The sequence below is a fragment of the Xenia sp. Carnegie-2017 genome, unplaced genomic scaffold, assembly GCF_021976095.1.
Source record: "Xenia sp. Carnegie-2017 unplaced genomic scaffold, XeniaSp_v1 HiC_scaffold_14, whole genome shotgun sequence".
In the NCBI taxonomy this organism is placed as follows: Eukaryota; Metazoa; Cnidaria; class Anthozoa; order Malacalcyonacea; family Xeniidae; genus Xenia; species Xenia sp. Carnegie-2017.
In genome coordinates, this window is record NW_025813447.1 from 6,715,803 (window position 1) to 6,728,894 (window position 13,092).

Genomic DNA, 13,092 nt, shown 5'->3' on the forward strand with positions numbered 1-13,092 from the left:
TTCTTTCACTCAGGCATGGGCATATCAGCGATTACAGATATTTTTTCATCATCAGGTTTCTGGCCTGATTCAATGTTTTAGATTTATGGAGCTTGCCTGGTTTGAACTTAATTTTTGGCTTTTATTAAAAAGAAATGTGAGAATTGATTTTGCCTTTTCCGTCTTTTGAGCTCCATAATGCTAAACTAGAGCTTGTTACACTTCTAAGAATGTAGTAGTTCCCCGAGAACTTTTTTGATGAAGACAGCTTGTTTCTTTTTTTAGTTCGCGAGCCGAGCCAAACGAATAAAAAATAATCCGGAAGTGAACGAGGTAATGTTTCGTTAGATACTTGCTATGGCGAAATGATTTCGGAAATGATGTGAAGAAATAACTATGTTTGTGTGTCAGTGTGTGCCTTACATATATCTCTTCAACAGATAAAGCATCAGAGTTCAGTTTTGCGAAGGGATTGTGGTGGTTTGATTGTTATTGATTACGTTTTATTTGATGTGCGAAGATTTATGGTTCTCAATCAATGAATTGTGCCATATTTGTGTCCAGCAACATTTCTATGAGCCGAATGAAGAATAGTGCATGCATTCAGTTCCTCGGAAAATCTGAATTCGAAGGTGATGGGCGTTTATAACATTTCGAGATTGTAGACTTGAGTGAAAAGGGAAAACGTATTGTGGGACGAGGCCTCGATCACGTGCCGTTCATGTAGATTTGCGTGCTCAGTAAAACCCAGCGTGACGATATAGAGTGTGGGCATGTGACGTCAAAGTGGCCATGTTGGGGGGAGAGTACATTAAAGTGCCCAACAGAGTATGAAATTAATATCAATTCTTTTCACTAAATAAATGGGTTTTCCCCCCAACATGGCGACCCCTGCAAACATTCTACAGGCCATTTTTATGCTGTATTTTGTCTGATGAGCTTAGACTGTGCCTTCTACTAGTTGCGAAATTCAGAACGGGCTGAGTATTTAAGCTGATTCGGCCAGATCTAATATAAAAACATGCATATATGGTCACGTTGGTTGTTGAAACAATCCTTTCAATTTTGACATTTGATTTTATCGACTTTGCAGGTGTTGGACGATGGTACCATGTTAAAGCGCTGTCGTAGACAAATCAAACGTTTAAAACACGAGTTAGAGCAGGTATGATGTCATCGATAAATGGTCATTAACATCCTTAAGTGTAACCTTGGTCACTAAGGAATAAAGTCATGCTAAAATATGGTATGAAGGTTATCAGTGGAGTATTCATCGTAGGGTGTATTTTATTTGAATACAAACGCAGATATTACGCAAAAATTCATCGGCACACACGAAAAGATACATCACGGATTTTAAGCAAGCATCAATTTCAAAACGTGTATCAATGCAGCAGTCGCAAAGTTTGTGTCTTTATGTGCTGTGTACAATGACCTAGTCATCATCATCATCCTGCGGCCTCAGCCGAGATTGTACTAACCACATCTTTCCAGTATTCTCTATCTTTCATAGCTGCTAACAGATTTTCCTTAGGAATTGTTGTGTCTCGTCTTATCCTATCTGGAAAGGTTAACTTGCGTGATCTATTCTCAGATGATGGGTGTCTCCAAAGTACAAATGATGACACTAGTTCATCAGTTGAACGTGCACAATGGCCTGCGAACTGAACACGTCTCTTACAAACTAAGTTTGATACTCTTGGTAGGTCTCCATATATTGTTTCTAAAGTTGGGTGGTTTTGCCAAGAGAGATTGAGGACTCTTCTTAAGAGACGTGTATAACATCCATCTAAATGCTGCTGTTGTTCGGCTGAAATAGTCCAAGTCTCAGAACCGTACAGTAAGATGGGCTCAACAAGAACTCGAAAAATTTGGATTTTAAATTTCCGATGAAGGTTGGATTTCCAGATCTTATCCAATTTGTTGCAGGCAGTCCATGCAATACCTTTTCTGATGTTTAAGTCTTTCTCTGAGTTCTTTATGTGTGATCCTAGATACTTGTAGTCTTCAACACAATTCAGAATATTTTCTGACAGTGTTTTGATCTCCTGATTGTTGCGGATGTTAACTGGCAAAAATTCAGTCTTGTTTTCATTGAGATGAAGACCTGCACAGTTGGCTGCTGACTCAAGAGAAGAAAGGAGAGATTGGGCACCTTGGAGATTGTCAGACAGCAATGCAATGTCATCAGCAATATCTGCATCAGTGACGTAGTATGCAGGGTAGCGTCAGCTTTTTCTAGGCTGATACTTCAGGCCCTTTTCATTGATAGAATCTACTGACACACGCATGATGTAGTCTATCACAATTATAAAAAGGAATGGTGCCAGTGTGTCACCTTGGAGAATGCCAGCCAGGATATCAAAAGGATTTGTTTCACCATCTGGGGTAAGGACAGTTGCTTGTGTGTTAGTATACAATACTTTGATAGCATCGATGATTTCTCCTGGTATGCCATAGAGTTCAAGAATTTCAAACATGGTATCGCGGTTAACTGAGTCAAAGGCTTTATTGAAGTCTACAAAGATGAGAGCTGCAGTTTTATTGCAAAAAGTGATTTCCTCAATTATTCTACGCAATGTGAGAATTTGCCCAAGAGTGGATCGGCCTGGGCGGAAGCCATTTTGATTTTTGCGCAGAATAGGTTCAACTTCAGAGCGGATTCGGTTCAAAAGAAGCTTATGATAGATGTTTGCAGCTATAGGAAGCAAGGAGATACAGCGATACTTAGTTGGCAACGTCAAATCACCTTTTTTGTGTATGGGAATGATTTGTGATCTTAACCAGATGGTTGGTGAAATATGGCTGGTCTTTGCATAATTGCAGAGATCAAGAAGTAATTGATGAAAGATTGGGTCTTTCCAGAGGATAGCAGGTATCTTGACTCTGCACTTGTAAAAAGGCCTGTTGATATATTTAAGGTTTGACTGACTCGAACTTTCGGAAGTGACATATTATCTGGAAGACTTGCGGGACTGCCCAAGAGGCGTTTAAAATGAGAGTGCCAGTTAGCAAGTCGTTGTTCTCGGCTGCCACCTTTGACTGAAGGTGGGGGTTGTGAGCCTTTTCCCGCTAGTTGCCTTATGTTCTTCCAGGCTGCAGAGTGTTGCTGGTTGATATGAAGATGAGAAGTTTTGGCTATTTCTCCTTTGATGTAAGCTTCTTCTACCTCTAGATAAGCTAGGTCGAGGGACTTCTTGGCTTCTGCAATATTCTTTTTGTTACTCTGAGAAGGGTCGCAGTGATCGGTTGATATGATTTGTTTGAGCTTCTCACGAGCATCAACAACTTTTGAATCTAAACTTACTGGTTTCTTTTGTGACTTGTGCTTTTTGGGGAGTGTAGATAGTGCAACCTTCTCATTTGCCTTAATCAGATTTCCGTAGATCAGGTCAATGTTGGTTGAATCTAATGAAACTTCTGCGTTAGACTGAGTGAGTTCTTGGAATCTGTTAAACACGTTTACAGAGTGCTGAGTTGATGAGTCCTTGTCCCTCTGAACTGACTTCCAGTCAATTGACTTCATTGGATCTACAGTTGTTTTCTTCGAAACTGTTAAACTAAGTTTGATGGAGGCAGAGACGATTCTATGATCACATCCAACAGAGGAGAAAGATGAATATGCTCTGTAGTCTTTGACACTGTTACGCCACTTTTTACGGACCATAATAAAGTCTAGTTGGGTTCTGCTGCCATTTGGATACTCGAAGGTCCATAGATGGTTCTTATTTTTATTAAATCTAGTGTTAGCTGCGAAGAGACTAAATTCTTCAGCTAGGTCTACCAGATGCTCTCCGTTGCGATTGGTTTCTAAGTGAAAGGTAAATTTGGCATCATCTGCTCCAAGTTTAGCGTTGAAGTCCCCTGCGACTAAGAGAAAGTTGTGAGCAGGAACTTGCTCCAAGGAAGAACGCAAAGTGCTGTAAAAATCATTCAGTTCCTCTTCACTGCTACTGTTGTGGGGACTATAGCAAAATATGACTGTAGTGGTTGGGTTGCCTTTAAAGTCAGCAATAGTAATCCTGGGAGATATCTTTTCTATGTGCAATACATTTTCCATAGCTGCTGGGAAAATAGGAAGCCTACACCTCCAACAGATGAGTTGACAGAATTCTTCCAAGATGATGCTGTAACGACATGATAGTCTTCTATTTTCTGATACTCAATGTTTGTGTCAGGGTGGAAGAATCGATGTTCTTGAATAGCAATAATATCTATGTTCTTTTCCTTTACACTTTTTACAAGTTCACTAAGACGAGATGGAGGATTCAATGTTCTGGTGTTGAAAGTGCTGATAATGGTACGTTTTCTACAAGATACTAACTTGCATTGCGTTTCCCTGGGGTTTTCTGCAGTAGCATTATGACGACCGGGCCCACCCTGCTGACCAATGGGACACCTGCCGGACGTGCGACCTTCACCAGAAGTTCTAGCCCCATTCACGTCGTTGTGAATACTCAGTTTGGTGTAGTTTATAATCTTGTCATAGCTGAATACTTGATGCTACGCTAAGGCTATCAAGAATGTTTTATCGTGTCACCATCACTAGAAGGACTGCCGACCAAGGCTGAAGAGCTCCCTCTGCCCATGAAGCACGGTTATTCCCCGCCGGATGCCAACCCGGAAATTTCAAGACCACGGGGAAGACCTAGTACGCAAACTACTAGATATCTGACTCTGCCAAAGTTCTATAGTTACCAGAGAGGCTAGCCGCCACCTTGAAAGGTTGCAAGACTTATGCTATTTACGCATAATATCTGCCCTTTCCTGAGTTGATGTACAGTTGCAAAGCTGATAGTTTAAGTTCAATTTTTAAAATGTTCGATAGGAATCATTGGCTGCCTGCAAAATTCTGAAACATTTGGTTGCCTTTAAGGCAGGCAACACGGAAAACTTGCTTGCCGGAGATCATTTTTAACTTGCCCATGGTATGCATATTAAGTGAATAAAAGATGAACAGTGGATTTGTAGGGTTATTTGTTAAGTGATTTTAGCTGCACGACGCAAATGTTTGGTTGCCCGGGGACGTCGACCAGGCGATTTTTTGAGCCCTGCCGTGTAGAGAGAAGCCTGAACACTTTTGAAAACGCGCTAAATTTAGAAGCTGTTCACATGAGCCCGATAACCGGGATTCATCGAGGCGTGAAATGATTTTGAGTCATTGAAGGAAGCAAAAACTTCAAGCGGAAAACTTACCGCCTTTCCTTCAGCGTCATAAGTCATTTTAGTGGACATATTCAAATCAGGCTAAACTATTTGTTTTAAATTTAAAGGTTTTGTGTATTTGCAAAGTCAGTATAGAGAAATTGCTCCAATAAGTTTTTTGTTGTGAAGTATTTAATCTTTTCCACTTGCTAAAATAATTTAACGCTTCGCTAAATCCCGGCTGCCGCGGACTCATGTGAACAGCCCCTTAGCTCAAACGATAAACAAGACAAATTCCCTCATTTTGCTGATAAATCCCTTGCAAGTAGTTGCATAACGCGTGATTCGTATTGCTTTTTCACAGACTAAAGGACGAGAAGAATCACTTCAAAGAGAGATGGAACTCCAGATGGAGAAGGACAAAGTAAGATTTAAACCTTTATCGATAAGTTATATCTTCAAGTCAGTTTTCGCTCCACATCATATTCACGCGAGCATAACAATATTGATAACAATAATAATAACAATAGTACTAATGAAACCAATTTTTACCTCATTGTTTTACGATTGCATGGCAAAGAGCATTTAAAATGACTTAACAACTTCTTCAGTGAAATTATTTTGTTTCATTTCTTTATCGAGATATGTAATTTTAGCAAATATGCAAAAACATCGCTGACATCACAAGACATAATTAAGATTTGTAAAATAGTAAATTACTGTCTACAATGTCTTGTGAAATATAAAACTTTGTTATCTATGCACATATTCATCTACTAATTTATTCATTAAAAGGTTGTACATGGGAATTAAATGTTTTAACGATGCGAAAAATTGGTGGTCTTTAAAATTTTATCGTGCAATGTGATGTGACTGTGATGTTTTCGCATGATAAATAATATTAAATATCCCAAGAAAGAAGTAAAATAATCTATTCATGAAGAAATTAAGTCGTTTTAACGGTTCTGTGCAATACACTCAAAAAATTGCATGGTAAAATTTTGCTTCATAAAGACTTTTCGTGATTATGAAAATATTTTTCCTGATTTTGCTCTTTTTGTATCTTCGTGCTTTTCCGATGGGGGTTAGTAGTAACATTCGTTAGTCAGATTAGTATATATGACTGCAATTTTCTCGTTGCTGCAATATTATAATACTAGGTTTTTTTTACAAAAAAGGAATATGCTGAAGAAGGCCACTTGATTGAAATTTTTTATGCCACGCATATCTTCTGAAGCACGTAATAACCATAATGGCAGGCCAGTCAATTGCCATTTTCAACAAATAGGAATGATAAATTTTTCACACCTTTTTTTTTTTAAAGGCCGAACGCAATCTCTCGATTCATACCGTTCGGGTTGGAAGGTTGAATTTGTTAGCCTTTTTTTAGATTCAAAAAAGAACTTGAAGAACAGAGAAAGATTGCTGTAAGCTTTCGCGAGATAATTCTGTTGATGTAACGTGTGTAGAAACAAGCAAGCGACCTTCATTCAGCCTGTTCAAAATTTAATGTTGCGGAAAAAGCCAATTTGGGTCACACAAATTTTCCACGTATATTTCATTGTTAAAAGTGCATGATGGACGTACCATATCTAAACCATCAACAATTTTAAAAGTTTGGCAATGTTTTGTGAAGGTGTTTTATAAACTGTAAAGGAATTTAGTACCTTAATGCCGTTGAAAAGTAAACATAACAAAAAGTTTATTGAATATTCAAAACAATGATGAACTAATTTTCAAGACAAACATGCTGATTCAAACATATACAGTCTACAATTATACGGTAACAACATGTCTTGAGTTTACAATTACCTGCAACTACATGTCTTCACCACTGACTAGAAAATATCAATGCGATTTTTTATTGCTCTAACAAGCTCGAATTATTTTAAAATCTCCAGATTAGGTTAGCGCAAAACTATATCTTTGCTGTAACGCCACCGTAACCCAGGTTTCGTTACCGCAATTTTGGACAGCCTGCTATTCTTACGTGTTTGTGAAGGTCGGAGACAATTGCTTACATTTTCGTTAAAGGAGGAGACGAAAATCAAGCTTATGAAAGTCACAAACATCCTGTGTACTTCGAAACCAAACGAAAATGATGTAAAACAAGTAAGTTATATCAAGCGGTTTGCATTAAAAATTCAAATGGCACGTCGATTTTTGGAAATCTTGTATAGACTGAAACCTGTATTAAGCGGACATCCTGTATTGAGCGGACACTTTGTAAAGACGTAAATTTAATCTCAAATAGCAATTTTGTAGCAATGAAATCTCTATCAAGTAGACATCTCCATTAAGCAGTCACTTTCCTAGGTCATGCGTTTAATACAGGTTTGAAAAACACCATGCTAATTGGCTGGCATCAAGTTATGATTGGTGAATCAATGGTGGTGGGTTGTGGCCTGGAATTACAACAAATGCCAAATTTTAATGCGACCAATAGGAAATTCAGTAAGATACTCGATAATTCATCAAGAATTTTTCTTTATATCAACACCACATGCATGTGGCGTTAGCTTATGAGTTCGCAACGAAAAACTGTTTGAAGATTCTGTGTTAAAGACGCCGCAGGCGCTGCAAACAAAAAAGCTCAAACTACTGCCAAGTCTCTGGCTCCATTTTACTTAAGTTGCAGTACTTTGAATACCAACAACATGAGCCAATTGCATGGCAGCATCAACTACTTATTGTAGAATACAAAGTCCCACACGAAATACCAATGGCTTTGAAAAAACTTTTTATCATCATCAAGATATACTAACATCGGTCACTAAAATAACAGAATTTTGCGAAATTTCTGAACGGAATTCACTCTCGTGCATATCTGCGCACGAGCATGTCTATAAAATTCAGAATTTTGCTTTTTAAAATTTGCCCGATAACAGCACAAAACGCGCACCATTTCAGGGAAAATATACTCATATAGTATTTCACTTTGATAATTTTCTGAGCGTAAGCAACGTCGTTGGACCGTTTGCCCGTCGGGCACACTTCGTAAGCCGTTAATGGAGATGAATTTTCCATTCGAAAGCAGGTTTGTCGAGCCATGTAGGAGACTGGAGCAGACCTTTGCATGTAGCCCAAGCAGGGGTTTAGATGGTGACGCTGATTTTAACATGGACAATCGTCGCAGATTTTTAGAGGAAATTAAAGAGAAGGAAGTGGAAGTAAATGCTGTCCCTGTAGCAATGAGGTTAGTTTTTTGGCGTTTTTCCTGCTTGTTTAGCTCATCTGTTGTAAGACAGTTGGGGAACATTTGCAAAATATACGTAGCTATGTTATATACGGGCATTTAAGCCTGTATGGGAAAATGTATTGAGGCTGAGCGACATATTTCCCTGTACGGCATGATCAAATAGTAATGTCATAATGTTCAATTCTCAAACTTGGAGCGAGCGAATTTTGACCGGTGCCATAAATAAAAAATCAACTATCAACTAGCTTGCGATCGGTTTGTTTGCTTTAGTGTGTTGTTGTTCTGGAATTCTTGGTTTTGCAGGATATCCTTGTCTTTTATCAATTTAGTTCCTTTGCAAAGGTGGATCGTAATTTTTCACAATGTATTTGTTTTTTGTTTCACTACGTTTTCAAAGGCGACTTACTGATTTTTAAATTGCTTTTGCAACGAATATGTAGGTCAAAACCGTAACGTTCAATCTTCATGAACATGCCAAAAAAATTTTAATTTTAAACTCGGGCTTAACTTTGGTAGCAGGGTAATTAGTCCCATCATTCTACTTTAAGTGAATTAAAGCATAAATATTGCATGTTAGGAGTAAATAGTCTGTCCGGAAAATAAATGAAAATGCGAAACGGCTATTTTTATCAAGACGTTTTGTAAGGACACTTTGCATCTTCACTTCATTGTTGTGTTACGACAACGCTAAGTTACTCAACGCACGATTGATTAAAATTCGTGGGCAGAAAATCAAGACAAGTTTACAAAGTCAATGTTATTGCACACCAGCAACGTGGCAAAGTAAAATTTGAGAAGGTGAATTGCAAATGGGTAGCACTGCAGACATGTTTGAAAGTCGTTTACTGACCTTGATGCTAATGCTCGTTGTATAAACAGCTGTGTAATGTTTGCTAAGTTTGAATTGCTCATTAAAGTGTTTATGACACTAAATTTCGAAACAAATTTGCTTGATTGTAATGCTAAGAATATGTAGAATGACATTGGTAACCTCTTTAGTAGAATTGACTTGTACTTTTTTCTCGAGATATTGAACTTTATTCATTACGTAAATGACATCGTCACGAAATCAGAAACTCAGTAACAATTTTTGAAAGTTCATCTATTTTAAACATTGTTAGAAAGTTTTATGCACAAATACAACAGCTTGCCGAGTAACGTGTTGATGAATATTTTTGTAATGTTGGCAAAGAGGTATTGACATTTTAATGCTGACGGTGGAAAAAATTACTATTTACTAATACGAATTATGCAGCGGGTTGTGATATCGATCTCATATGCATAATGAAGAAAAGTTACATATCTCAAAAAAAGTATTATCTCCATTAATATAATTGTACTGAAGATGTTATTGAGTTATTCCAAACAGAAAACATTGTAAAATGAGAAAACATTGTAAAATTTGGTATGATAAACACTGAAATATTTCTGGAGTACGAAACATCGGGGAAACAGATGATTTCTGAGTGTGGCCATCTGTTGAAGGCTTCCATATCTCGTTTCGCCCGTTAAAAAAAAAGATGAACCGCGAACGGGTTATAGAATGCGTGCATGCAGCTGTATTTATATATAGAATCAACAATAGCTTTCGGAAACGAAAACGCTTCCGACAGCATCGCTTCATCTACATCATTTGACATGAACTAATTTCACGACATTTCGCCAGCGACTTTGAGCATTCAAAAGATGTTCACGTTGATTTGGGCGAACGCTTCTGTTTTGTGGGTTTTCAACTTTTTATTCATGGTTGCCGGCATGATTCTTAATTCTCTTACCGTGGTTAGTTTACTTAAATCGTCGTCGCTACGAAGCAGACTTGGTTATTTCATGATAATTCTCTTGTCCTGTTCGAACTTGACCGTTGTTGTTTTTATTCATCCGTTGCTCATGTGGTTTACTTATACCGTACTTAGCGAGGATACGCTGTCCGAAATACAGAAAGATCTATGGTGGGGTTTTATTTTCTTTATATATATCGGAGCAATGTGTATACTTGTCGCTCTTAATTTTGAAAGGTTCTTAGCATTGAAGTATCCATTTTTTCATCGTAGAATGGTGACTAAAAGAAGAATTATATATGTACTTGCTTTTGTTTTTTTTTGTACAGTTAGTCGTTTCAACAAAATGGTGAGGGGTCTTTTCTGCTTATTTGTTCTTTTAACGTTTCTTCTTCTGTGCTATTTGAACAATGAAATGTTGAAGATTGCGAAATCTAAAAGGATTTCATCCACCAAGGCTTTTTCCACGTGTTTCTGGACAGTTCTACTCTTTTTTGTTTCTTCCGCTCCGAAAATTGCTTTGGTTGCTTACCGAACCCTGTCGAATACGCCTTTGTTTAAGGATACGTTGTCGATCAATTTAGGCCTTTGGTCTATGAGTTTTGTCTGCTTTGGCTCAACGTTCAGTTGCATTGTGCTTTTTTGGATGAATTCAAATCTGCGTCGTGAAGGAACAAAGATAATTAAATCCTTTCGAAATGGAATTAGGAGGAAGGTTATGCGTTCTGCATCAAGTTTTTCGGTTGTATCTCGTTTGCAGTAAGCTTTACGATTCTCGTTCCCACAAAGAAGATTGTAGATTCATTCATTTTTGGCTTGTTTTGTCAACAACAAGAATGTGCAGCATGACAACAGCGCCTTGAATTGCTCACATGGCCCTCTACCGTATAAATATCTTCCATGCTAATTTCATTTGAGTTTTGAGTTTTTTGCTGCATTTATGGAAAGAGCAAAGAGCATTCGGTGTACGGTATTATCCCATTTGAGCAACCAATTATCTCTGATTTGTCGTGTTGTCTCATCGAGCAACCGATTAATTTATGACGCATGTACATACACCAAATATACAGTATGTTTAGTTTATCAAGTTTTAGCTATTAATACATTGTGTTCTTTGTATTGTATGGGTCATTCGGAGTTATCTATGAATCTTGTTTACACATAACAACAGCTAATTGAAAGATGATAAATGTCTTATCTCTTGTACTTCGCAAAGTCATATCAATTGACGCATGTGCTATAACTTTTTGAATTGACTCAAAAATCACTCTTTCCTCGTTATAAAGTACGTGGCGTGCAAAAAAAACAAGGATGTAAAACTGCGATCCTTTTCTCTTAAATGACAGCTCATGGCTATACAACACGACAAAAAAAGGTTTTTCGTTTGGTTTGTTTGCCTTTTTAGCAGTGCTTTTGTTTGCTCCAAATCGAGTGAACTTGTTAAAACTCGCTTCATCAGGACTCATTAGAATGACAATCGCCATGATATTAGCTTCAGTCTTGAAACAAGGAAGCTGCGTTTTTACTAAAAAGTATCTTAAGTTTTATGGTTCATCTTGCACTCGTGATTCCAGTAAAAGTTGTGCCCATTCAACGCAGATATGTTTTTGGTAGGCTTTTAGCTCTAACCAGTCAGAATGTTGGTAAGAGGGCTGTGTCGTAGGTGGATCTTTTAAACGAATTGCCATAATAGATGCATCCCGGTCTCCCATTTAGATAACGAGATCCATTACGCTTCTGGCATTGCCATGTTAAATTTGAAATCCTCGGCGATAAAAAATTTGTTCAGACTCCACTCTCCGTGAGGGAGAAAATGGAGAGCTTTTGCAAGAGTACCACTATGACAACGAGTCGTAGTTTGTTGTCATAGCTCGCTCATGCCATCGTTTACCAACCAACCTAACCTTTGCCCTGTCTCATTATCGGTAATTCATTTCTTCCGAAAATGAAATTCAACTCGTTAGGACGAAAAGGATTGGGGACACTTCGATAAAAATATGACAGCTTTGTTTCCGTTGGAAACCGGTGTGCTTGCAACATGCAACGAGGTTTATTAACATCACTGACCTGTAAATACCTGGATATATCATCTCACTCAGTTTACTACATTTTGTAGCGTGTTGTATAGTCTTATGGAAATTTAGTTAATGTCGTTTTACAAAATACGGCAAGTTTTAGGTGAGATTTTTTAAATATAGCTTACGATTAGGTAAATGGTATGCAGGTCCGTGAATGCTTTTGACGTACCCTTTGTTTTTATAGCGCCATTTCTTGCTCTGTAATTGAAACGAAAAGATCATCTGCCGAGGTATGGATTATTTTACTTTCGTGTATGCTTCCCTTTTTCTTAAAGTTGCTGGATCGAAGTAAACTTTTTTTTTGCCTGAAGTGTAAAATCTACGAATATTTTGTTGTTGAATGATTTGACGATATTCGTGCTAAGCCAGCTTTAATTTCTTTTTGCGAGAGTTTTAAAAAAGCTGCCGAAACGATGCTAAGGGAGCTTTTCCTCCATTAATTTCAGATGACCCGAAATAATTTAGATTTTTTCCCCCGTCACTGACATTCGGGTAAAGTTCAAACTCTTGTGAAGTTTCAAAACTGTATTTTTTTATTTGCGTTATAGAATGATGAAAAAGAAATCTCAAGTTTACAAGATGATTTGAAAAAATGCAAAGAGGAGAAAAGGAAACTGCTTAATGAAGTCGAACAACATGATGAAAAGATTAAATTGGTATGTTTATTGATAATTATTGGACGACGATGTGCATGATATCAAGAATTGCTCAGACCCGAGGTCAATGTTATCTGTTGAAGCAAGGCTCTTGATATCATGCAAAAGCAGAATTCAAGAAGTGTTGTATCATACAATGATAAATGCAGAAACCTTCAAGCTATTTTATACGGAAACCACAAAATTTTTGACATGAAATAATCTTAGCGGTTTGCTTTCATTTCCTTTCCCCTCCCCCCGTCAAAACTAGTTGAAAA

The 13,092-nt window shown here is 37.7% G+C and overlaps 1 protein-coding gene across 1 annotated transcript; it reads right to left on the reverse strand.

Annotated features, from left to right (window-relative positions):
• Nucleotides 1–2,758: 2,758 nt before the first annotated feature.
• On the reverse strand, nt 2,759–4,039 carry LOC124435148. Its single transcript, XM_046985098.1, has one exon. The coding sequence runs from the start codon at nt 4,037–4,039 to the stop codon at nt 2,759–2,761; it is 1,281 nt and encodes a 426-aa protein (XP_046841054.1).
• Between the last annotated feature and the right edge of the window lie 9,053 nt (nt 4,040–13,092).